This window comes from Gymnoscopelus microlampas (assembly GCF_963454915.1).
Source record: "Gymnoscopelus microlampas genome assembly, chromosome: 21".
NCBI lineage: Eukaryota > Metazoa > Chordata > Actinopteri > Myctophiformes > Myctophidae > Gymnoscopelus > Gymnoscopelus microlampas.
Window position 1 is genome coordinate 34,494,408 of NC_139958.1, and position 27,911 is coordinate 34,522,318.

The 27,911-nt window shown below is 40.1% G+C and overlaps 3 protein-coding genes across 4 annotated transcripts in view; 2 read left to right on the forward strand and 1 right to left on the reverse strand.

Moving 5' to 3' along the window:
* Nucleotides 1-27,852, reverse strand: LOC311037928 (complement component C7-like; the record flags this gene model as incomplete). The annotated part of the gene is made up of 19 exons (XM_084047224.1): nt 1-98; nt 745-923; nt 1,559-1,661; nt 2,207-2,398; nt 2,655-2,787; nt 4,005-4,092; nt 4,334-4,505; nt 5,159-5,387; nt 6,138-6,304; nt 6,490-6,603; nt 7,465-7,708; nt 8,512-8,640; nt 9,694-9,832; nt 16,338-16,482; nt 16,953-17,094; nt 22,473-22,548; nt 22,808-22,872; nt 24,933-24,978; nt 27,791-27,852. 19 exons carry the CDS (start codon nt 27,850-27,852, stop codon nt 1-3), a joined length of 2,523 nt encoding a protein of 840 aa, XP_083903350.1.
* On the forward strand, nt 17,668-21,081 carry LOC311037273 (uncharacterized protein; the record flags this gene model as incomplete). The annotated part of the gene is made up of 4 exons (XM_084046395.1): nt 17,668-17,985; nt 19,560-19,673; nt 19,960-20,064; nt 20,393-21,081. The coding sequence occupies exons 1-4, from the start codon at nt 17,781-17,783 to the stop codon at nt 21,079-21,081; spliced, it is 1,113 nt and encodes a 370-aa protein (XP_083902521.1). The 5' UTR covers nt 17,668-17,780.
* The window catches only part of LOC311038070 (growth hormone receptor-like), a 28,264-nt gene continuing 27,058 nt past the window's right edge, over nt 26,706-27,911 (forward strand). For both annotated transcript variants that reach the window (XR_014600011.1, XM_084047381.1), the window contains exon 1: nt 26,706-26,861. The gene's annotated coding sequence lies outside the window, so the exon portion shown is untranslated. The remainder of the gene's footprint in view (nt 26,862-27,911) is intronic.

Sequence of the window (27,911 nt, forward strand, 5' to 3'; positions counted from 1 at the left end):
TTACTGGCAGGCCTCCAGGTTGACCACGGTAACCTGCTCCCCAGCACACCTCCTTGCCCCCACCTCGCACTCTGTCATCGTCACGGCAACGCTCCCATCTGCCGGGGTGACACACATTTGGGTGGAATCTTCGGGGCATTCCGTGGGGTCCCGGCATGCGCAGTTTGTCGCTGATTCTACAATTAAACACAGTTAAAAAAACATAGCTGATTCTACAATTAAACACAAAGTATAGAGCCCCTAGTGTCCTGCTTTTAAGCAGTTTTAATAGAATGTCTAATTTCATATTGTGAATTAAGATTGGAGATCTAATTGCTCTGTTAATTGCTATGTGTATGTATTGTACGTGTTGCACTAGCTATGATGTTATTGTAGCCTTGGATAAAGACTATAATATATGTATTTTATCGAGTGTGATTTTTACTTTCGTATCTATGAGCAAATGTCAGAATCGATAAAATACATCTACGATAGTCTTGATCCAAGGCTAAAGTTATTGCAAATAACACATGACTCTCAGCCAATCAGATGTGTAAGTTGCATGTCTACAGTATGTATTTAGGTATTTATATATTTAAATGTATTTGTTTATATAGACAGACAGACAGGCAGAATAATAAAATAATAGAAGTAAACACACACACACACACACACACACACACACACACACACACACACACACACACACACACACACACACACACACACACACACACACACACACACACACACACACACACTAACCATTACACTTTTCCCCTGGATTGCAGTTTTGGCAGGAAGTGAACGTTTCTGTTGGCCAATCACAGTCGGTGTCCTTGGCTAGAGTGAAGCTCCGCCCTAAACACTGCAGAGCTCCCAGCTGACAGGAGCCCAGGAGGCGTGTGCTGGAGCCCAGTCTAGCACACAGCTTCACTGATGGCCTGCAAGACACACACACACACACACACACACACACACACACACACACACACACACACACACACACACACACACACACACACACACACACACACACACACACACATACATTCATAAATAACAAGGTGTTCAGCTTGTAGAGCATCTACTTTCACTACTTTTGTGTGACATTCCCATACAACAAAGCATAAAATAGGCTGTTAAAGGGATATTTTACTGAAAAAAGTAATGGAAAAATCACAGCCCCCTCACGCATTAGAATGTCCTTCTAATGTGTGAGGGGGCTCTGATTTTTCCATTACTTTTTCATAACATTTTTATATTTTATTTGAAAGTGAAATATCCCTTTTAATTTATGAAAAAATGTATACAGAAATTTAAGAAAAAAAGAACTAAAGCATAGTTTCGCTGTCAGACATATATATTTAATCTTTTAATGTTTTTCCATACATCAATGCCCTATTCTATACTTTATATAAGCAGAGCTGCTATTTTTGATATTTTGTAACTAGGTTTCTGCCCGACAGCGGTGATACAATGAAATATGAGATACAAGGTTACTGCCTGACAGCAACAACATATTATTTCTTTATTTACACCTCCTTATATATAGAAACAACAACATGAGCATACTCACTCGCACTGGAATGGCATTTTGCATACACACTGAGCCTTTCCTGCAGTCTGCCATGGTTTACAGTTAAGACCAGGGGGAGTGGTGGCAACAACGTTTGGCACTGCTAGAGAAAAAGACAACAGGAGTGATAATAATGTTAGTGGTTTAATAACATTTTCATGTCAAGGACCCACACATTGATATGTATTTGGATGTATACCGCCATTTGAAAAGATTTTGAAAATTATTCTGATTCTACTGTAATTCTTAACCATTATTTTAGACATTTTCAAGTTGAAAAATGTCATGTATTTACTTGCACTCAACGTTTATTCGATTTTCAAAGAACTTTTAAGACCCCCAAAGGTCCATGAAATCCGCTGGTAGATTTTTGAATATATTTCTTTCTAAATTCACTTGTTTGAAGATACATATCGTCTCTGTCGGGTGGAAACCTCATATGTCCAAAATTGGACAGACCGACAAGCTCAAAACGCGCTGCGTTTCAAGCTTGTGGATCTGCTACTTTAGATGCTTTTGTGTAACGCTGTAGTATGATCAAGTAGGGCATTAATTTACGAACAAAATACAAAAAGTAAAAATATGGAGATAAGAGGTTTCTGCCCGTCAGAAGTGAAGTGAAGCACCATACAGACTTTTCAGGTGTACCTTCCATGCACCTGGCCTCCTCTAGAGAGGGGGACCACTGGAGGCTGGGGTTGCAAATGCTCTCTGTCACGTGACCCTGTAAAGCTCCTCCCGCCGGGCAGGACAGGGTCACCCTGTCTCCGATCTGATAGGCTGCCTTGGTGGGTGTGAATGTGACATCACTGCTGAGTGGAGGAACCCCACATGTTGCACCTATTAGGACACAGTTTGGAATTAATAAATTAACCACAGCATCCCTATTCTGGGCATTTAAATACAACGCATCGCAACAGGACGCGTGAGCTTGTAGGTTGCCTATTTTCTGCAAACAGTAAAAGGGCTAAATACAGACCCCTGGGGGACTGTACTTAGTATTGACTGTCCCCCGTTCATGAATTATATAGGGTTTAAGTGGTTAATGAAGACAGAGAGACAGAGAGAGAGAGAGAGAGAAGGTGGCAACACGTACTCTTGCAAACCATTTGTCCAGTCGTCCATTTCTGATTGTCAGTGCATTCAGCCACAGCATCTCCACTGAGGAAGTGGCCGTCTATGCAGCTGTATTCAATTCTATTCCCCACCAGGTAGAAATCTCTGGGGTTCTGAGCCAAAACACAACAAAGCGCAAGACAACAGAATACAGAAACACACACAATCGGTCATGAAATGATAAAATGGTGCATAGATGTAGCGCCTCTCTCCAAAGCGCTTTACAATGCTCATTACATTCACCCATTCACACACACACACACACACACACACTCGCACACTAACAGCCACCATGAAAGGCACCAGTCTGCTCAGGAGCAAGAAACCATGTGAATCCTAGCATCCCTATTTTGGTGGCGAAAATTTGAAGAAAATTATTCTACTGATTATAGTGATACTGAGCTTGTAGATCGGCTATTTTTGCCAATGATATTAAGTGTAGAGCGAAAACAGGAGGGCCTAATAGACCTCTGGGGGACTCCAGTCAATTAAGTATATCAAGTTTATGTCAATTTGACTTCCAGTCATTATTTTGGACTTTTATCACTCTCTGGTGGACTTCTTGATAACTTGCACACCTGGTGTGTATGACGTTTGTCTCTCAGGCTTCAGTGTTGTGTTCGACTCTTGTCTCTAAAGAATGGTACACCAAGTACGACTTTAGCCGTAACCTGAGAAATCGTGTTTTTTTTGGGACATTGCTTTCACTTGGATTACTTAGTTGTGTTTTGTTCTCCTGTATTTTGGAACTTTTGGTGAGGACTTCTGAGCGTTTGATTTTGGATTCATCTTCTGGGCTTCTTTGGGACTTCAATGGGTTTTCATTTTGCTGTAATAAACTTTTCTTTAATTGAACTGCAGTTGTCTCTACACTTTAGTCCCCACCCAGATGGTTAGTGCTGATGATTGCCGACCCTTGACAGTTTAAGAGGTTAATTGTCTTGCTCAAGAACACTTCGATTCCGATTCCAAGACGGCCTCTCTACCTCCTGAGCCTCTGCTGCCCCATGACACTCCTCACTCAAACAAGATGGACGCCCCCTACTGTAGGTATGTTGGTGTGCACTGCTCTGGGTGTTTAACCTTCTTTCATATTCTTTTATATATTCTTCCTCTAGCGATGGTCCTTTATTTGTTATCTACATGCAATGCTATACAGTACAATGCTGCTGACATACATTGATAATACATTAGACTACTGCTACATTTGGTTCAATTACACTGGGGTCTTTTGTGATTTTTCTTAATGGTTTCCAACATTGTCATGAATCACGTACTGTGTACAGTAGTGCAGTGACAGTAATGACAACCCAGGAAAATCCTTCCTTACCACAACATATCCATTCCTCAGGGCTGGAGGCGCTCCACATGTCTTTTGCGGGCCTACGGAAAGACCAAAGCACTGTGGTTCCATCATCCTACACACACACACACACACACACACACACACACACACACACACACACACACACACACACACACACACACACACACACACACACACACACAGATTTTCAGTGGCCATACAATTCCATGTTATGTAGTATATACTTGTCTCTGACAATTTTGATGTAATCCTATGAATGCAGATACTCTTCTGTGAATGAAGTGGTTTTATTTTGTGTGTGCACGTGCGCATTTGAGAGTGTGTTTCCTTACTGTAAGTAGTGTATATCTGGGTCTTCACATGGCGAGGTTTCATTTTCCAGGCCGATACAATGCTGTCCTCCTCTGCTGGGGGCGGGGTTATTGCAGCTACGGGTTCTCGACCTTTGACCTCCAGAGCAGGAGCTCCATGACGACCAACAGCTCCAGCTTCCATGGATTACTCCTAAAAGAACAATATCCACGTTAATTTTACAACCATTTTACAAGATTATATACTAGTTGTGAGCTTGTAGATTGTCTATTTTTGGCTCGAAACACCATCATTTGACAAAGTATAAATCAGTCTTTTGTGTGGTGTCAGTGGGTCCAAAGCAGGTCAATCAGACTTCAGTACTAGTTTATTGCGTGACTGTGAATGGTGTATATCAGTGGTTATCAAACATGTCATGGACTCCTTAAGTGATATATTATTTTGCCTCAAACCCCAAAAGATTTTGTGCCAGGGACCCCCGTAAGATATTTATCAACATTTGTCAACATCTTTCAAAACTATAGCCAATTAACAAGCTCATAATGCCTTGCATCGTGACACGTTGTGAGCTTGTAGATGAGTGATTTTCAAATAGCCAAAAAATAAAATGTGGCCTCATTTTGCTGGGGACCCCCTGGAACCCCCCTTCAAGGACTCCTGGGGGTCTCATGGAAGCTAAGGTCCCATTTGGTTCCAATTGTACACTCTCAGAGTTAAATAAACAGTTTATACAGTACGTTGGGTTCCCAGAAATAACATTTGTCATAGGGGTCCGTGGCCAAATGCATGTCAAACTGCCCACTGTCCCTGGAAAAGAATAAAAAAGGAGAATCACTGTATATTACCTGGGGGTTCACCAGTGACTGTCCCTCTCTCACAGGCCAGCCCTGAGCTGCCAGGCCTACAGACACAGGAACACTGTGTGCCCGTCAGGAGAGGCTGGCCGTTGTTGCCACAGGGACCACAGTGACAGGGGTGCTCCTCAGCCAGAAGCTCCTCTAGCGCCCTCTTCAGGTGCATCTTCTTCAGGCCAGCACAACGCACCTCCTTCACCAGCTCATACACAGGACGCAGCTGTGAGTGACAACATGTAGGCTGTGAGTGACAACATTTAGACATACAGTAACATGTTGGATGATGATGATAATAATTATAATAAGGGTAATAATGATCCTACTATAAATGTGCAAAATCTCTGTCCGTGTGTGCGTGTGTCTGTAGTTTTATATTGATTAAGAAAAGAAAATACAGCTGGCATAAATGGATTTTGTGAAAGCAATGAAACAAAAAATCAAATCAATAGCTATTCTAGTCTAGTCTATTTTTTCATGTTTCTTTTATTTCCTTTCTATGTAAAAGCACTTTGTAACCTTCTTAGGAAAGGGGCTACAGTATATAAATACATATTATTACTATTACTGTCAACATTATTATTATGACAAAAAAAACCTGTTGACGCTTCTTTCAGAGCTCGAGTGGTAGGCCTACTGTACACGATCAACAGACCATCCAAAATGAGTTACAACGCAGAAAGGTAACGGGTAAAGGTTTCACTTGTTTGACCGTTCTACAAACACAAGTCTGTTCTGTTCAAATTTGGGGGCCCTTGACATGAAAATGTTTGAGAACCACTGAAATAGAATTTGTGAACAGGCGGACTAGCATGACGCTCACACAAATGACACTTTCAGCGGGTCAGGGCCTCGAGAGAGTACAAATGTAACCAAATGGACCCTTTGTACACTCTCAGAGTTACAAATGGATAAATGAACAATGTCAGGACTTAGTAGGTACTGTAGGTTTTAAAGTGTCCATCCATGGTACCTTCTGGTCGATGACATCAGGGAAGTCTTTGACAGAGGAGGCCCACGTGGCGTAAGAGTCTCCGTTAGCTTCTGGGTTCTCCAGATCCAGAACGCCCAGGGCTCCCGAGAAGGCCGGGTCCCCGCCGATGGTGTTGGTCTTCACAGACAGATGTTGTAAGTCATGCCCTGCAAGAAAGATGCCAGTTGACTGTTTGGTTTTCAGATCGGTTTTAGATTAAATGTAATCCCAAAGTCGCTGAATTGTATTCAACGTAAAGATTTTACTGAACAATTGCAGCATACATTGTGTACGTACAATATATTATTCAGAAGATTTTACTGTAAGTTACTGTGTTAAATTTAAAACTTACCACTGCTTGATTTTAGGGCCTGAGTAAGTTTTTCACATGTAGTTTTGACTTTCTTCCAGAGTAAACGACGTTTCACCTTCCTCCAGCACCGTTGGTAATCTATGTCTGTTGTACCTATGTACAAGAGAGGAGGCAATTTGAAGTGACACCTACGTACTTAACGAGGGGTAAGCACGCACATCCCAAAACAATTTATCGGGTGCTGGACAACAATATCAGGGAAAGAGGGAAGGCCGCACACCGTTTTAGCTCCCAGTAGAATGTTTTTATTACATAGTTAGGCAACGTTTCGACCGCAAATGGTCTTCACCTACGTACTCTATACCTGTCCGAGCACCAAACTGGAGTCAATTCACATTGACTAGTCGCTCTGCATAACTACAGCGTCTTGTCAGAACTCTCCAAAATAAGTTGAATAATGTATCTCTTTGAGCCAACGCCAGATGTTTAGGTCTGATCATGTCTAGTTTTTGACCATTTTGTCAAAAAGCACAAAATCTGTTGTAATCAATTTGAAGAACTTTGCATAATGTGATCTACAAGCTCCCAACGAACCACGTGGCGAGGCGTTGTGAGATCTGCTAGTTTTTGAAAATGTTTGAAAACTTTTCAAACATTCCGCCTATTATGACATGCCCAAAATAGGGAGGCCGGGCTGCAACTGTCTAAAAATCAGCTGCTTTGTCCCGGACTGCTGGCCTAGCGGTCCGGGCACCTATATGCTCCAATGTAGCCTGACAGCGGTTCGAGTCCCGATCCCGGCGGCCTTTGCTACGTGTCACTCCCCATCTCTCTCCCTGTTTCCTGTCTACCCACTGTACAATTAATAAAGGCCTAAAAAGCCCCAAAAAATTATCAGATGCTTTATTGCCGCTGCCGACGTTGTAGAATCGAATAATGCCTGATAAATCGACCAGACCGATGTGGGTGCAGTTTGCTCATGGTGTGAAAGAGAACATTCTTCCATCTACTTACTGGATTGCTTCATTGCATTCAGGTCAAACTCCAGCAGGGCTTGGTACTCCCCTCCCAGAGAGCCCTCTGACATGTAGTGGGTGCCGTAGGTCTGTAGGATCTGCCGGTAGGCTGAGTAGTCGTAGGTCAGTGGCAACGCGGCCAGGCCTTTCCAGAAGCCCTCAGCCAGTGGAAGGTACTGTGGAGCGGAGTTCTGGAACTGGGCGAGCTGCACTCGGTTCTTCAGGATCAGAAGCTTGTGAGCCTTATTGGGATGGATAGACACACTGTATGGTAATTTCCAAGTGAATAGAATTCCAGTGGTGTAAAGTAACTAAGTACATTCACTCAAGTACTGTACTTAAGTACAATTTTGAGGTATTTTTTACTTTACTGGAGTACTTCCAATTGTCTGTACTTTTACTTCTACTCCACTACATCTCAGTGGCAAATATTGTACTTTTACTACACTACAATTATCAGTTACTAGTTACTTCGTAGATTTTGATTATAATTACAAAACATATATTAACTACTTCAGCCCTATTTACATTTCGGCCATTTGAAAATAGCTCACAACTGTTGAATTCTTAAAAGTCGATTTCACCTATCTTCATATAATTTGTCCTCACTAATGCTCATGATACTCGGTCTGTCTCTCATAGGAGGGCTGTGGACACTTCAGAAAGCCGCTTACCAGTGACATCATCATTAGGAATGTTTTTTCCCCTCTTTTTTTTCAAATAATATTTAAAATGTATTTTTTTAATTAACGGGAAAACAATGGCTTCCATTATAGCTTGCTAACTTTCCAGGAAAAGAAAGCCTGCCGTTTCTATTAGCTTGGATTCCCCATCGATGATGTCACTGGTAGGCGGGTTTCTGAACTGGCCACAGCCCTCCTCTGAGACACAGACTGAATAGACAAAAATGGTACCTTATTGTCATGAGCATTAGTGAGGAGGACCAATTATATAGGTTGAAAATGGGTGACGCCGTCCTTTAACTACTAAGCCACTACTTCACCACAGCTGATCTACAAGCTCACAGTAATGTGTGCTGCCTCACCTTGGTTTCAGAGAGCTCGTTGTGGAAGGTGCGTCGGTCGTGTATGAACAGAGCATTGGACTGGATGTGCTGCATGTAGGACCAGGAGCTGTCATAGGTCTCATCGCTCTCCTCATTGTTTACTTGCACCTGTGAGTATTATGAACACACTTCAACTGTCTGCATTCTGTTCAGACCATTCACTGCTGCAGGGCTCTAGTTTTTTTTTATATTTAATTTTTCATTTAAAAATGTTCACAAAAGTACACATACCACCCCCCCACATCCCTCCTCCCTCCCCACATACAACCCCACATACAAAGGACAGCACAGATAAAACATAATCAAATATAAAGGTATAAAAAGAAAAGAAACAGAACAACAAGAAGAGACAAATCTGCTTTGAGAAATTATAGCTCTAGACGAGATAGCTGTAGATAACAACCTATAACATCTCTGATACAGGTAGGGACAACGTTTCCATATAATCCAAATAAGGTTGCCAAATCTTCAAAAAAGAGTCCAACCTATTTCTTAAACTATAAGAAATCTCAAGAGGAACACAACTGTTCATTTCTGAGAACCATCTCGCAATGAGGAGGGGGGAGTCAGACTTCCATGTTATTGTAATACATTTCCTAGCAACTCCAAGTGCCACCTCTATAAATTTAATTTTGTGTTTTCTGAGATTTGCACTGATAGCAGTGAAGTTGCCTAAGAGGCAAACTTCAGGGTCTAACGGGAAGGGAGCCTCTGTAATTTTAGCCAGCGTGTCACAGAAATCATACCAGAATGTTTTAACTTTTATACATTGCCATGTACAATGCAAAAAGGAGCCTTGCTGCAGGGCTCAAATTTGACTTCAAGTAACTGCAATCAATCAAGATTTATATATGTACGGTATCTAATTCACCCTGTACAGTGTAATTTAAAGTAAAAATCCATATACTTTCTGTGGAGAAGTCAACCTTTCTAACTGAGCTGTGGGCAGTGATTAACCACTTAAACCTTACATTAGTTGACCAGGGTTCCCCAGGGCTCTTCTGTTGGTCCCCTCCTGTTTCCCCTCTACACCAAATCTCTTTGCGGAAAATAGTTCTCTCTACAAGCTCACAACCGCGTTGTGAGTTTGTAGAGCTGCAGAATGTTCGCCTCAGAATACAGTTGGGTCCATGTGGTTAAAAGACGCAGGGTGTCACTTACCTCAAAGTTGTATCTGAGGATACTCTGTGGCAGTCTGTAAAATACTCTATGGTCTCCACTGAACACCTTTCTGCACTGGCCTCCAAATCTTAGCGTGTCAATGACCCCCAACTTCAACTTTCCAGTTAACACATCATATCTGTATGAGAGGAGAGGAGAGGAGAGGAGAGGAGAAAGGCGATAACGTGAAATGACGTGAGTATAACATAATAAAATACAAACATACAATAACACAACTTAACATACAGTAACGATAAACAATAATAGCATAACAAAAACAATGTATGAAAACAAATCTATCGTGCTAATATGTAAACATATTGAATAGTTTTGTACAGTATAATATTTAAACATTTTACGGATAATTTCTGTAAATAATACAGACTAGAAACTAGAAAAAGTGCTCCTTGGAGCACAGGTCTCCACCACATATAGACCCAGTCCAGTACCTACTTTATAGAAGTCACAAAAATGAATGATAATGATTTATTGATAAGCCCTAAGCATTTTTACAGTTTAACCCATTAAAAAGCCCGTCAGCAGAACCTACTGCAGTACCAAGTCCACACTTTTGAGTGGACTTTTGACTCGAATAATAATAATAATAATAATAACTATATTGTAAACCACAGTTCACACCCGCATGTCTGATACATGATCCTTCTGCTGCTGTGTGTTATTAAAAGGGTTGCATAGCGAGTGCTGACGGTGCCATGTCATTATTTAGACAGCCCATTATTCTGATGTCCCGTAACCCCCATGTTACACTGCATGCTACACAGGTTACAATACATGCACATTTGAATGGCCAGACAGACAAAAACAAACCTTTAAATGCAGTCCATTTATCATACAATAATAATCATAAAAAGAATATCAATGTATATTTTTTTCAGTGGAAAACATACATTTGTTTCTACTCTACGCAGTTATTAGTGTTTTAGTGTTGTCACAAATATATACGTTTTTCAATCCATGTGAATATTTGCTGCACTATTGATACTGTCATGCCTGCCTCCATCTATGTATCTTCTTGTTTCTGCATAGTGGATAGTGTGTGCGACTGCGCGCGCGCGCGCACACACACACACACACACACACACACACACACGCACAGATCCACTTTTACTGCTATTTAGCACCATTTACAGTATTTACAGATATGATCTACTGGTCCACAAAGTTCAACCTAAAGTTGATGATGAAATTGACCACTTCTGTAACTGCTCACTTCTCTCTTATTTTGTCTTTTTGTATTCAGTTTCCTCCCATAACGTAAAAAAAGGCAAGTAGTGTCAAAATATGAGAGAGTTTCATAAGCCATGTGCAGTACAATACTGGTTTGTAAAAAAGACCGTAGGGGTCTTGCCAATAGACCAATTATTTGTTTACTAACATTGAGCCTGGACGCACAGGTGATTGTTTCACGCAATCAATTCCCAACCTGTTTCGGGGTGCACTGGTTTCAGCACACCCCAACCCCCTCTTGTGTGTGTTGGCTAGTGAGACGCGTCCTAACGAGACCTGATATAATGGGTTTCGTTGCGCGCATACTGGCTGCACGCAGCCAGTATGACGTCCTCTGTTAAGGGGTCTATAGATTGTATTGTATTTATTTGATTGAGCTTTCACTAGGCCTACTTATCATTATTATTATTTCTTTAATCGCAAATATGAGGGCCGCTGTAATTAAAGGGGAATTTTGGACCACTGTTTTCTTACCTTTTCTATAATGTTATGATATCCATCTGACGATCTGACGTTCATAGTGACAGAACACTATGGAACATGATTGTCTTGAATGCGCCCCACCGGAAGTCTCACTAGACGAGATTGAGATCTCGTCTATGAGGCTGACATGAAGTTGGTGATAAAATGTACCACTTCTGTAACTTAGTCATACTTCTCTTTTTTATCTTTTGTCTTCAGTTTTCTCCCATAAAGTGAAATAATATGTTTCATAAGCCTGTGCAGTACCATACTGTATGGTTTGAAAAACAGACCTAAAATGTATAATTTACAATTTAGGCATTTAGCAGATGCTCCAAATCCAGAGTGATTTACAATAAACAAGGTAAACACATACTGATAAGCCCTAAGCATTTTTACAGTTTAACCCATTAAAAAGCCCATCAGCAGAACCTACTGCAGTACCAAGTCCACACTTTTGAGTGGACTTTTGATTTGAATATTAATAATAACTATATTGTAAACCACAGTTCACACCCACATGTCTGATACATGTGTCCAATTCCTGCTGCTGCATGTTATTAAAAGTGTTGCATAGTGAGTGCTGACGGTGCCATGTCATTATTTAGACAGCCCATTATTCTGACGTCCCGTAACCCCCATGTTTTTTCAGTGGAAAACATACATTTGTTTCTACTCTGCAGTTTTAGTGTTGTCACAAATATATACGTTTTTCAATCCATCTGAATATTTGCTGCACTATTGATACTGTACCAACCATGCCTCCAACTACGTATCTTCTTATTTCTGCATAGTGGATAGTGTGTGCGACTGTGCGCACCCACGCACACGCACACACACGCGCGCGCGCACACACACACACACACACACACACACACACACACACACACACACACACACACACACACACACACACACACAGATCCACTTTTACTACTATTTAGCACCATTTACAGTATTTACAGATATTTGATTTGATTTGATTTATTTGCACAACATTTTGTATACATTTACAGGACATGTTAGTTATTTCCAAGGGAAACATTACGTGATAGTTGTTGTGCCGGTGAGGTAAGAAACCCTGGGGGGCTTATGTAAGAACCTCACCGTTTACATTACATATAATGAGAGTTATTTAATATTAAAAACAAAGACAGAAAAAAAAACAAAAAAGAAAATATAAAAGTATATACCTATGATAAAGGGTATAGTACATTGATAAATGATCTACTGGTCCACAAAATTCAACCTAAAGTTGATGATGAAATTGACCACTTCTGTAACTGCTCACTTCTCTCTTATTTTGTCTTTTTGTATTCAGTTTCCTCCCATAACATAAAAAAAGGCAAGTAGTGTCAAAATATGAGAGAGTTTCATAAGCCATGTGCAGTACAATACTGGTTTGTAAAAAAGACCGTAGGGGTCTTGCCTATACATTGTATTGTATTTATTTGATTGAGCTTTCACTAGGCCACTTATCATTATTATTATTTCTTTAATCACAAATATGAGGGCCGCTGTAATTAAAGGGGAATTTTGGACCACTGTTTTCTTACCTTTTCTATGATGTTATGATATCATAGGATGAATGGTACAGTAGATAAATGTCATAACTCCATCCCGGGTCCGCCACAGCTAAAAACGTACGCCAATAGGCCTTGCGCTAGATTGCATATTTTGATAGCTTTTTTTTTTTTTTTTTTCTGAGCTCTGACGTTCATAGTGACAGAACACTATGGAACGTGATTGTCTTGAATGCACCCCACAGGAAGTCTCGCTAGTTTAGCGGAGGCTGACTTTTGTTTCCAGTCCACCCACGACATGAATTTGGTGATAAAATTTACCACTTCTGTAACTTAGTCATACTTCTCTTTTTTATCTTTTGTCTTCAGTTTGCTCCCATAAAGTGAAATAAATATGTTTCATAAGCCGGTGCAGTACCATACTGTATGGTTTGCAAAACAGACCTAAAATGTATAATTTACAATTTAGGCATTTAGCAGATGCTCTAAATCCAGAGTGATTTACAATAAACAAGGTAAACACGTACATCAAATGCATAGAGACAGTGCAGTGCCTCAGTAATAGGATCATAGGTCAACCAAGAACCTAGCATCAGTCTAAACAGTGCAATATCAAAAAATAAATGATCTGTAAATCAAAACTATACAAACTATAGGAAATTACATTTTAACCTTTGCATAAGATCCCATGGTCATCAAGGCTAGGTCAAGTGCTACAGGCTAAAGTGGAGTCTGACGGTGCGTTTTAACAGCGGGCAACTCTGGGCGATGCCGGGCGATATCGCCGAAAAAGATAAAGAAAATCCATCTTTCATCGCCCCCCCGCCCACTTCGCCCGATCGCCGGCTCTCATAGACTTTCATTATATTTTGGGCGATGTTGCCCGGCATCGCCCGAGAGTTGCCCGCTGTTAAAACGCAGGGTGAGATGTCTTCAGATTATGATTTTTGTCAATTTTATGTCAATTTTAGTTGACAAAAATGTTGAAACTTTTCATTCATTCTACACATTTTTATGCTATCCCTTGTCATAAAGCCAACGAAATTAAATAAAATCTGATGTGGCCTATCTTATATTAAAATTGCCTAATGCGCCGTACGGTGAATGGTGGGTGGACATCAGAGGCACCATTGCACCCCCTTTCAGAGGACCCCAACAGGTGACCTCACCAACACATTATGGAAGGGACTGCAATGGAAACAAGCTGTAAGCTTTTTTGCGTCATCCTTTTGATTATGGTAGGGGTCAGATGTATGTTACATGTGACATATGTTTTATTTCTTGATCAATAAAGATAGCAATCAAAGGGCTATATGTGATCCTGAAAGAACGTTGGGTTGAGGGAACGTAAAGCTGAGGGAACATAGGGTCTAATTTGGGATGGGGGAACATAGGGCTGAGGGGACATAAGCATGACCCCCTGTGGAGGGTAGCGAGCAGCAGTAGTACTACCTTGTTCTCACGAAACACATGAACATCTGTGGTCAACATTAGTTTCACTTTCAATACATAGAAAAACTGGCCTTTGCATGTTGCACTTGTGGGGGGGATATGTGTATGTCCTGGGCTACAGTTATGAAGTGACTCTGCCACAGTTAGAAGAACCACTCTGTATTAAAAACTATATTTACAGTTTATTTTTAGATTAATTGTAGTATTTCTGTATTTGAAATGAAATTAATATCAATACATTGATGGTGTCATCTAGCTGCAAGTTTTGCCTGCTTAAGACAAGCAACACAACTGTTACTGTAATGATTTTACAGTTTACTGTTAAACAGAAAGCATAAGCTACACAGACACCATCAGGCAGGCATACGCACGCACGCACACACAGTATTTGATGAGGTTCCAGTTATTTAACTGTGCATGTGGACAGCAGCAGTTAGTTCAGAAAGCAGCTGATAGTCTGACTGATGCTAGGAACAGGAAGCATGTTTCCTCTACTCTGACCTCTGACCTTTCTGCAGAATCTGCACTGACTACCTGTTAAATAGATGGTTTTAGTTTTTAAAGCATCAGCTGAATACACTGTTCTCCTTTATGTAAACCAGGCTGATGAGTGAACCCTGAATCCAATACAATGATCCTGATTCACTAAGCTTGGGTACACACAGAGTTTATACGAACAGAGACTGATTCTTTTTTTCATTTCTTTGGCTGTGGGTTTTGGCGGAAGGACACTCAAACTCACGTCTGCTCGGAGGCAGTCTTATATGCTTCAAACATTGCGTATGTTATTAGAATGCCTTATTCTTCATGCAAAATCAATTACAATAGTGGGCAAACATCAAGTAAAATATTTATTTGCCCAACATTTGTCATCACATATAAAATAAAATAAAAAAGATGTTTAAAAACGATCTATTGCTTGGATACATATTATAGACATGATGCAAATACAAACAGATTGTATTATTATTATATTTTTTTCAGTTGACACAGAGCTGAATTAGGTTCCTCTGCATGTTTGCCAGTGTGGCCACAGTTTCATGTATTAATGTAAATAAGGAGGTTCATCTGCTGCCTCCTGAGACATAAAGCATGATAGTCTAAATATGCACAATTGTGGCCAGACTTCCATTAACGGCAGACGCTGACGGACCTAATAATTCATCTTACTGAACAATAAATTAAAATGGGTTTGAATTTGCATCATGTCTATAATATGCATCCAAGCAATGAATCGTTTAACAGACATAGTTTTTGTTTTCTCTTATATGTGATGACAAATATTTTATTTGAAGTTTGCCACTATTGCAATTGATCTTGCATGAAGAATACGGCATTCTGATAACATACGCAATGTTTGAGGCATATACTGTCAGTCTGCTCCCGAGCAGACGTGAGTTTTGAGTGTACTTACTACTTAATATAATATAATGCAATACATTATAATGTAATATAAGGTCTTTCATTATGTCCTGTATGTACTTCCAGACATCAAACAGTTAACATGGTGAGTTCTGCAGCAGAGACAGAAACTGTTTTTTCACACATTAAACCACATCATCTTTGCACAAAGCAATACCTATGTAGAGATCAGTCAACTTACTGGCAGTAAGACCTTGTTCTCACGAAACACATGAACAGTGGTCGTGGTAGTCTGTGGTCAACATTAGTTTCAATACATAGAAAAATAGCCTTTGCATGTTGCACTTACAGTATAGGGGGGGGGGGGTATGTGTATGGGCTACAGTGCCAGTTATGAAGTGATTCTCTATGAAGTGTCACCACCATGAGGCTGATGTGAATTTTTTTGAGTGGCATTTCTTCCTCGGCCTAGTGGAAATGTGCGTGCAAAGGTTCACGGAATAAAAGCAGGATATTTACTTGTGACCAATAAAAGCCAGCTAGTCCCTGTGTTTGGGAAACCATTATATTAGGCATAGGCAATGTAGTGTACTGTACCCTCTGCCTGTGAAATCAGAGTTCGGTGGGGTTTGGTCCATGTCACACACATGGTGGCTGGTGTCCACATCACAGCTTCTCTCGTCCAGGCCGTCCTCACAGTCTTGGTCCCCATTACACACTAGATACGGGCTGATACACCGGCCTGCAGCAAGAGTCATCACTGTCAAAATGGTCCCAGCAAGATCGATATCCACTGCTAAAACAACTATTGACACTTTTAAAAATATAGTGATTGCCTGACAATGAAAAAGGTATTTAATGAGCTACTGAATGATAAACTTAAGCCACGGACATATAAAGTATACTGTATATACACAAGTATGAATGGTCCTTTTCAGGCATTTTGCATTTGTGACATTTATCTTCATAAATGTTATTGGAATAGCCTGACCCCTGCATCAGCGTTTTGATATTTAAACTAATTCAGTTCATTCATCCCTACAACCAAGATGTACTCACAGGCCATAAGCTCGATGACACAAACTGTATATTCCCATCTCTGCCCAAAATAGCACATCTAGAAGCTCACAACGCACATAGCTTGAGCTTGTAGACTGAGTTTGGGCAGCTTGTAGAGAAGTATAAATAAGACTGAACGTGTTCTGGCCCTACCTGAAGTGCAGCGGAACCGTTCTCTACAACCGGTGTCCAGGGGACATCCTCTTTCAGCAACACATGGCATAATTTCAGTGGCGGCTCCTGGGCATGGCATGCCATTATACTGAGCATACACCTGCACTCGCCGAGTGCGAACCTAGACAGGACACACACACACACACACACACACACACACACACACACACACACACACACACACACACACACACATTTTACGAACAGGCAAAGTAGGCGAGAAGGGCTCAGAGCATTAAGACTCCACAAGGGCTCATTCAAGTCAGTCAGAACTTGTGACCCAATGGGGTTTTTGCCCAGGGTCCAAATGGTCACCCCTATACACCCCTATTAAAAGAAAGAAAATAGTATTTTTGATGGGGTCTGTGGACTCATATTTGGTCAACAATTGCATCGGTTCTGATGGTGAATCTAAATTTTGTGTAATTTGCTGAACTTTTTGGTCAGTATATATAATGTTGCCAAACTTCCTTTGTGGTCCCTTCTGTGGTCACTGTGCTCTGCATGGTCGATGTCATCACACGTTTAATGTGTTTGTGTGCGTGCGTGCGTGCGTGTTTGTGGGTGGGTGCATCTGCACGTTTGCATAACATAAGGTCTGAGAAAGTTTTGTACTTCCTTAATGCTGCAGCATTGTGTCAAACGAGCCACAGGCAGACATGGTCATATTTTGCTAAACCAGTATCATTATGGTTATCTAGCTCATGTAATGAGTTTGATATAGCTAATCAATACAGGATCGGCAAATACAACAAAGTTACTATTTGTACTCAACAACAGTTACTTTTCAAGCCTCTCATACTTACGATGTCTACGGATATTTATGCCAAGCCAGACTTGACAAAGAAGGTGAGAAAGAGGGATGGAGACAGAGGAAAGAGGGGGCACACTGAGGACAGTGTAGAGTTGGAGGAGAGAATGGTGGACAATGACATCTATGAGAGTGTGGATGACATCGTCTCTGGACCACAGGAGGACATGAGGGACAACGCAGCAGGAAGACAGACTCAGGGTGAGTTTGATAAAGTTGTGAATCGTTGTCAAGGTGATTTCTCTGTTTAAACTGGATAAATATACAGTAGGCATTGTCTTTCCTTCAAGAAAAGATTACTCAGATTTCATTCCGAATTTCTTGCAGCACAAAACTTAAGGGATATTTCACTTTAAAAAAAAACTTTCGGTCATTTTATCGGCTTTTGTGAGCCCCCCAGACAGTTTTTAAGTTGCTTGATTCAGTATTTAGATATTTGATATTCATTTTATCAGACACGCCCCCTTCCTATACAAACCCATTATAACTTCAAACTCCATGTTACTGTAGATTCATCAAAAACACCCGTCCTTGGTTCTGGTGACTCACCCTACTACCCTCCTAATACGTAAGGGGGCCATGTTTTTTCGATTACTTTTTTCACTTATTTTAAATATTTTTGTGGAAAATGAAAAAAAAAAAACAATAAGAGAATATATATAAAATAAATGAAAAAAGTAATCGGAAAAACACGGGCCCCTCGCGTATTAGGAGGGCAGGGTGAGTCACCAGAACCAATGACGGGTGTTTTTGATGAATCTAACATGTTAAAAATGGAGTTTGAAGTTATAATGGGTTTGTATAGGAAGGGGACGTGTCTGATAAAATGAATATCAAATATCTAAATACTGAATCAAGCAACTTAAAAACGGTCTGGGGGGCTCACAAAAGCCTCAGTAGATGATAAAATGACCCAAAGTTTTTTTGAAAGTGAAATATCCCTTTAACAAGTGCATATCCTTCACTATCATTCCTTTGATGTGTAAAAGTTTTTAGAGAGATGTTGCTCACTTCTAGAAGGGCTTTTAGACTCTAGTCTTGTTTTTCTCTCTCTCTCTCAGTCGCTGCACATCTAGTAGCTGTACTTTCTGTTACACTTTCTGTTGGTTGTTTGCAGCCAGTTGTTTTGTCATTATTCCATAAGCCATATGTATTGGCAATTTGGCAGTTATAACGTGTTTTTCCATGACAATGTCTATCACAATATTATGCCTTTGGCTGATACAACCTAAAATACTGTTTTGGAAATACTTTAAGAGCTGATATCTTCTCAGTTAAATAAAGTATGCCGTGTGTTGGTTTCCTATAAATGCAAATAGACAGTTGTGTAGAACCAGAGTGTGTGCTCATTCAACGTGCGTGCATCATGTAGGTTGGCTCTGGCTGTGGCGCCTGATGCATTTGTGTGTGTGTGTGTGTGTGTGTGTGTGTGTGTGTGTGTGTGTGTGTGTGTGTGTGTGTGTGTGTGTGTGTGTGTGTGTGTGTGTGTGTGTGTGTGTGTGTGTGTGTGTGTGTGTGTGTGTGTGTGTGTGCGTGCGTGCGTGCGTGTGGGGGTGCATAACATAAGGTCTGAGAAAGTTTTGTACTTCCTTAATGCTGCAGCATTGTGTCAAACAAGCCACAGGCAGACATGGTCATATTTTTCTAAACCAGTATCATTATGTTTATCTAGCTCATGTAATGAGTTTGATATAGCTAATCAATTCAGGATCGGCAAATACAACAAAGTTAACACTAGTTACATTTCAAGCCTCTCATACTTACGATGTCTACAGATATTTATACCAATGGTGATATGGTGGACAATGACATCTATCAGAGTGTGGATGACATCGTCTCTGGACCACAGGAGGACATGAGGGACAACGCAGCAGGAAGACAGACTCAGGGTGAGTTTGATAAAGTTGTGAATCATTGTCAAGGTGATTTCTCTGTTTAAAACTTTAAAATACTACGGTAGGCATTGTCTTTCCTTCAAGAAAAGATTACTCAGATTTCATTCAGAATTTCTTGCAGAACAAAACTTAACAAGTGCATATCCTTCACTATCATTCCTTTGATGTGTAAAAGTTTTTAGAGAGATGTTGTTCACTTCTAGAAGGGCTTTTAGACTCTAGTCTTGTTCTCTCTCTCTCTCAGTTGCTGCACATCTAGTAGCTGTACTTTCTGTTACAGGACAGTGCTCTAAAAGAGAGAGAAGGCCTCGTAGAGTTGTTGCTGGGTGTCTGGGGATGCTGTGTCTTATGCTGCTGGGTGTGATCACAGGCCTGGTCGTATACTGTGAGTATTCCATGTCACAAAACTACCACATCACAGGGAGTTTGCTTGACATTTTCTAGCTGTGACAACTATTAAGGCCACCAAAGTATATTACCCAAAACCTGTGACTTATTCTTTTATCGAATTCTCATTGTTTCATTTTGTGTGTATTATTGCATGCATCTGCAAATTATGATGAATAAAGTGGTGTTGACTTTAATGCACGTAAATAGGAATAACAACATTGAGTTTTCTTCTTCTTCAATCAAATTTCCACACACCGATGCTTGACCTTATCATGAACAGTAGCAACAACTGTCTTTATCATCACCATTTCTGTCCTTTGCAGATCATTCACCCAGTAACAGCATGACCAACGACAATCTGGTACATGATTATAACCTGCTGAAGTCCATCAACGATACCCTGACCCTGGAGAATACCCGGCTAAAGACCAACTCCGATACCCTGGACCGGGAGAATACCCGGCTAAAGACCAACTACGATACCCTGACCAAGGAGAATACCCGGCTAAAGACCAACTCCGATACCCTGGACCGGGAGAATACCCGGCTAAAGACCAACTACGATACCCTGAACCGGGAGAATACCCGGCTAAAGACCAACAACGATAACCTGAACCTGGAGAAAACCCAGCTAAAGACCAACAACGATAACCTGAACCTGGAGAAAACCCAGCTAAAGACCAACGACGATAACCTGAACCGGGAGAAAACCCAGCTAAAGACCAACAACGATAACCTGAACCGGGAGAATACCCGGCTAAAGACCAACAACGATAACCTGAACCTGGAGAAAACCCAGCTAAAGACCAACAACGATGACCTGAACCTGGAGAAAACCCAGCTAAAGACCAACAACGATAACCTGAAGGGGGAGAATACCTGGCTAAAGACCAACAACGCTTACCTGAAGGTGGAGAATACCCGGCTAAAGACCAGCTATGATAACCTGTATACCTACCTAAAGACCACATACCCTGATGCAGGAGAAGAACCAGCTGACAACCAAGTATAATACCCTGAACCGGGAGAATACCTGGCTAAAGACTGACTACGATAGCCTGATCCAGGAGAAGAACCAGCTGACAACCAAGTATAATACCCTGAACCGGGAGAAGAACCAGCTGACAATCAAGTATGATACCCTGATGTTGGAGAAAGACCATGCTGAAGACTGAAAACAACAACTGGAGAGGTTACAATCCTTTTTGAAGGAATATTAATTTGTGTATTATTATTGATATTTTAATTATTTTCAGAGCTGTATTGGTAGAAAAACAATCTGAGTAAACCCTCATCATTGCTGATTCATCATTTGCCATAAAGATGTAAATAAAATGTAATCATAATGTAAATAAATCATTTTCTTTTTGTTCTTAAAATTGCAGTTTTCACAGTTTTCCACTTCTCATGTCATCATAATAGGTGAATGGTCTGAGAAATGGTCTGAGAAAAGTTCACAACGCGTCACAAGGTGATGAGCTTGTAGATCTGCTATTTTTGATGATGCAATTTGGTGTAAAGGGAAAGTAGTTAAGTGCAATAATGTCACTAACTGCAATGATGCTGCAGCCGCATTTAAGCTGTATTGTAACCCACATTTGTATTATGAACTTTTACACTGAGCAATGAAAGCTTTCAATACAGCTTTACTTGATAATAGCATTATTCAACTCTTGAATTAACAATTATACTGATTAAATAAATATGTGAAATTGGAAGTGGTGACACAAAGAAATGAGGAGACAAAATTGGAACTGGAACAGTATAATATTTAAGCTGATCTCTCCTGATTGGCTGAAAAATTGCAACCCACCTGAAAATGCTTTCTGTTTATTAAGGCTTATCCTACCTTTTATGCATGAATGAATATTTTATTTAAGTGTCATGCCACCTCGTGGCATGACACTTTATATTAAATAAATACATTATATATATTTCTCATTATTATATTACATAGGAATTATTGTCACATTATTGTCATCTTTTGTATTGAATACATCTTCTAAAATGTATATTAGTATCAACTGTTCATTCTCTCACCGAGGAAATTCAAGTTCAATTTCCACAACAGTAGGGCATGTAATACATGTTGATTCAACACAGTAAAACACCTTGCATATAGTGTAATGGGATTGTTCAAGGAAGACATAGGTGCAATAGATAATACACTGGAGGAATGATATACAAATTCAATAGGCTATGTGTTTGTGTTGGTGCAAGAGTGTGTGCGTGTGTGTGTGCGCGCGCGCGTGCGTGTGTATGTCTGTGTCTGTGTGTGTGTGTGTGTGTGTGTGTGTGTGTGTGTGTGTGTGTGTGTGTGTGTGTGTGTGTGTGTGTGTGTGTGTGTGTGTGTGTGTGTGTGTGTGTGTGTGTGTGTGTGTGTGTGTGTATGTCTGTGTGTACCTTTGTTTGACTGCAGCCGTCACATTCAGACCACTCTCCATATGGCCCCCATCTGCAGTTCACCGGTGTCTGACAGCTGAAAAGAATTGACGTACAGGCAAACAACAAACAGTACATTTAGATTTTATTGTTGCACTAATCATTACCTTAAATACTGTAGTTTATAAATAATATTACTTGTATGTGTGTGATTAAAAAAGGAGAAGTATTACTGTATCTCATGATCAAGCATCTGTGTGTGGAAATGTGATTTAAGACTTCATATGCCAAAACATTGACAGCAAAAACTGAATGAATAACATGACATCACTCATGTATGTTTGCAATGCACCTACCGAGTTAGAGGGAAACAGATGGAGAGCAGCGCAATGATCGAGGACAGGGGTACAGCCAAGTCCACCTATCAGCAAACATCAGGGATGGGATGACACTTAGGGAAATTTGTGTTACTTTATCTCAGATTCTACCATAGATAATTCCAATTCCATTGGTGGAAAGTAACTAAGTACATGTACTCAAGTACTGTAGGCCTACTTAAGTACAATTTTGAGGTACTTGTACTTTACTTGAGTATTTCCAATTTCCAATACTTTTACTTTTACTCCACTACATCTCAGAGGAAATATTGTATTTTTACTCCTCTACAATTATTTGAAAACTTTAGTTACCAGTTACTTTGTAGATTGTGTTTATTATTACAAAACATATATTAGCCCTATACATTTCAGCCATTTGAAAATAGCCAATCTACAAGCTCACAATGCGTTACGATATGACGCATTGTGAGCTTGTAGATCTGCTATTTTCAAAGGATTTCTATACATTTGCAAAACTTGAAATGAGACATTCTGCATAATGAGTACTTTTACTTTTTGGTACTTTAAGTACGTTTTGATGCCAATACTTTTGTACTTTTATTCAAGTACATTTTGAATTCCGGACTTTTACTTGTAACAGAGTATTTATGAAACACTCGCTCCATTAAAATCATATCTTCATTCACTGACAAGATGCTGGCGTATGGGGTGTCTGGGCTGACACGTCCTGATTTTGTATTGAATAAAGATATACAGTAAAAAAATTAAAGATTACACACTAGACTCTCAACTCTTTTACCTGTTCCTACACAGACATATTGAGGACAGTAGTACTTCAACTGGCTTCAGCGTAAACCTTTCTAACACCGATCAAAATAAACAACCCATTGTCAAAATATGAACAACAATAACCTTTTCAACACCAAATCTTCTAAATTCCCAAATGCACAGGTTTACAATCAATGGAATTTACCTTCATTTTGTGCACCTCAGAAACAGATCTTGTCTTCTTGTCTTGCACTATCAAGTCTGGTTAATATAACCAATGGAGAGTGATTGCTCCATACTCTGTGTTCAGTGTTTAGGATTCGGAATGTCCTCAGTGCAGAAATTCTGTACTTTTCTGTCCCAGTTGGACAAAAAAAACAAAGACCTAATGCCTCCATTCACAATCTGAGTCATGAATAGAGGTCTTATGTGCCTTTCCCCTACTCCGTTTCAAAGCCAGTCATTATATTTGCGTTCCATAATCAGTCATTTCCCCCAACAACACTGGGGAACAACATGCGTATCACTGTTTGTAGTGTGTAATGCATGTCTATGGAGTTATGTTGAAATTGTTTTTTTTTTCGTGTTGCGACTAGTTATGCAACAGCTGCTTTCCATGTTTGTTCTGTAGTCGAGTTTGCACTATTTGTGCAATAAATGTCACAGAATAATTAACTTGCATTTTGTGATAATGCCTTTATCCACACAAGTGGAAATATTGAATAAAACTCACTTTATTGTCTCTTTTAACTTAAAAGTGTGTGTTTGCTGTTTAGATCTGACTTGTCATTGTATTTTCCACGGATGCATTATAACTAGAATGCATCTTTGACTGGTCCTACTGCCTGACAGAAACCAAATGTTATATTTTTTATCGGTTTCCATGTCTTCTTTATTTTCTCCTATGTTTTCTCTTTCTCTTCCCCGGGCCAGTGTAATAACTGGATGTGGGATGCGCTTTAAATACCGAACCTATGAACCTATGATTGAGGGAAAAGGTTTGGAACCAGCAGTGGTGTTAGTGATGTCTGTTACAAGTAAAAGAACGGGTAATAAAAACTTTATTTGATTGATTGATTGAATATTTATTTGAGTAAAAGTACAAAAGTATTGGCATCAAAATATACTTAAAGTACCAAAAGTAAAAGTACTTGTTATGCAGAATGCCCCGTTTCACACGGTATCATATAGTGGAATAGAAGTAAAAGTACAGACAATTGGAAATACTCCAGTAAAGTAATACCTCAAAATTGTACTTAAGTAGGCTACAGTACTTGAGTAAATGCACTTATAGTTACTTTCCACCACTGATTGCATGTTGCTCACATTGTGGTTCACCATTTACAATACAAATATAATTAATTATCATGATTACCTGTGCCATCTCGTTCACCTTCAGCTCCTGCCTGGTGCCCTTTTTGCTATAAGGGCAGTATAAGAGTATAAGTAGGGCCTATAAGAGTCTCTGTGGCCCATATGTGACTGAAGACAGGTGGCATTGGCATCTCACAGGCTCTTTCACTGTAGTTGTGGTCTGTCCAAGTAGCCGGTATTCTTAATAAAAATAATACAAATAAAAACCAAAATAAACAAAACATCACACATATTTATTTCTTTAATTTTGGGGTGTTGCCTAATCTTGTCTCCTCTCCTGCATATATCTGTGTGTGTGTGTGTGTGTGTGTGTGTGTGTGTGTGTGTGTGTGTGTGTGTGTGTGTGTGTGTGTGTGTGTGTGTGTGTGTGTGTGTGTGTGTGTGTGTGTGTGTGTGTGTGTGTGTGTGTGTGTGTGTGTGTGTGTGTGTGTGTGTGTGTGTGTGTGTGTGTGCGTGTGTGTGTGCCTGTTGTGGTACTTTAGGTCGTAGCCAAAGTGCGCCCATAGATGTCACCACCAGACTGTCTGCTGACAGACAGCACTCAGCAGTGCATCAATGAGCCTCAAGTTAACCACAATACATGGAATTTGAGAGCCATATATCTATGGTTTATAGATCATATGCTCGTGAACATTTGAAGACAGAATACATCCTATAATTTAAAACAAAGAGGCTTATTTTGAAATCAGTTTAGTTTAGTTCATTGCAGTTGATGGCTATGACATGCCCTGTCTATAAGGTGACTGGTGTCAACCACCACTGACAATTTTCATAATGCTGCTATGAATGAATATGCAAGATAAAATAGTCCACACTATGTTAGCCTACTTACATTTTTGCGTGTCTTATAATTTCTATATACTATACTTATTGTTGGCTACAGTAGCCTATATTTTAACTAACGATGTGTTTATCATTATTCATAATATTATGATTTGGCAGCAGTACGGTGTCGCGCGCCCAAAATAGTAGATCTACAAGCTCACAAGTCACAATGCATCGCGTCCGCGACGAGCCGTGAGCGTGTGGGTCTGTGCTATTTTCTACGCGCGACACTCGTACGGCGAAGTATAAATGGGACAGCTAGGGGCAGTTCAGGGTTGCCATGTCTGCTTATCATAAACAACTTTGGGCTTGTTTTTCTGTGAAGTTGCTTGTAAATATAGTTGCGGGTTGCGTTTTTTTTGGGCTTAATTGTTTCTAAAGTGTAGTTGCTTATTTTGGGCGTGCTTCCTACATATTGTTTAAAACATTGGTTCTCAAACATTTTCATGTCAAGGACCCCCAGATTAATTTGTATTTGCCCACAGATCCCAATCTGAAAAGATGTTGTGCCAGGAAGTCCCTGGCACAACATCTTTTCAGATTTGGATTGAGTGTGTATTTAAAATGTAAAAAAAAATAGGCAATCACAAATTTATAGATAGATTTTTTTATTATTTTAATAGCAGATCTACAAGTTGTGACTCGTGAGCTTGTAGATCTGCTATTTTCAAATAGTTGCGTGTGCGTGTGCGTGTGCGGGTGCGTGTGTGTGTGTGTGTGTGTGTGTGTGTGTGTGTGTGTGTGTGTGTGTGTGTGTGTGTGTGTGTGTGTGTGTGTGTGCGTGCGTGCGTGCTCCTATGGCCTGCTGGCCCATTAGTCTCTTCTTTTGGGCTTGTTTTCGTAGACCTGGCTGCTTGTTTCTTTCGCAGACTCTGGCAACGCGGGGGGCGTGGCTGTCCTAGAGAGCAGCAGTGATCTGACACGCGACGCCCAGACAGATTGTGTTCTTGGACAGCGTCTCACTCCATGAAACTTTGTTTGTTGGTGTCCTGGCGGGGATATGCGGATCATAGGCAATCCTATGTGTGTGATCGTGTTGTGTTTTAGCAAGAAAGACTAAATTCCCAGAAGAAAAGAAGAAACAGTCGGAGTTTCAACTTGAGAGGTAAGAGTTGTATGGGTTTTTTTGCGATGTATTGAATTGTTGTTGCTCACATTCAGTGGTGGAAGAAGTGCTCAGATATTTTACTAATGTAGAAGTATCAATACTGCAATGTAGAAATACTCTGTTACAAGTAAAAGTCCGGAATTCAAAATGTACTTGAGTAAAAGTACAAAAGTGTTCGTATCAAAATGTACTTAAAAAATGTAAGCTACTCATTATGCAGGATGTCCAGTAACTAGTTACTAAAGTTTTCAAATAATTGTACTGTACAGTACAGTACTTGAGTAAATGTACTTAGTTACTTTCCACCACTGATTGCATGTTGCTCACATTGTGGTTCACCATCTACAGTGCCACTGTCTGACTCTGAGCTTCAATCAGAACTTGTGTATTTGTGTCATAAGCATGAAAATCAATGCTGCTGGGCTGGGGTGTTATTAGTTTTCATCTGCACTGTAAGCATTTTGTAAATATTCAACAGAACTTAACAGTAACATATCAGTGTTGTTCATTACTCGACTGTACAGTTATATGTAACCAAATGGACCCTACTGTACATGTCCATTTAGGTTTGTACAGAGTTTGTCTCAGAGTTGGATACATTAACAGTGAGGGTTTTACTGTGTTTTCTTTTCAACCTGGTCTGGGACAACCTGCACTTTCGAAGTTTATCATGTATGTATGTATGTATGTATGTATGTATGTATATGTATGTAATGTATGTATGTATGTATGTATGTATGCAATTGACATTATATAAGCATATTCTTGCGTGTCAAGTTCCTTACTACTTGGGCAAACTTTGCTATGAATGAGTGAAGAAAAACTAAGTCTATGTCAGAGCAAATACATGGTAGGCCTATAGGTGGACCGTGGAATCAGTATTATATGATTATAGCCTATCATAATAAATAGTTCCTTTCCTTTACGCTGTACTATGCACCCTGGTCTGGTACTGGGTGGGCAGAGTATGATACAAGCCCTGAGCCATGGTGTAATTCCAATGGAATTCTGAAATGAAGGCACACATAATAATAGATTTAGGGGAGC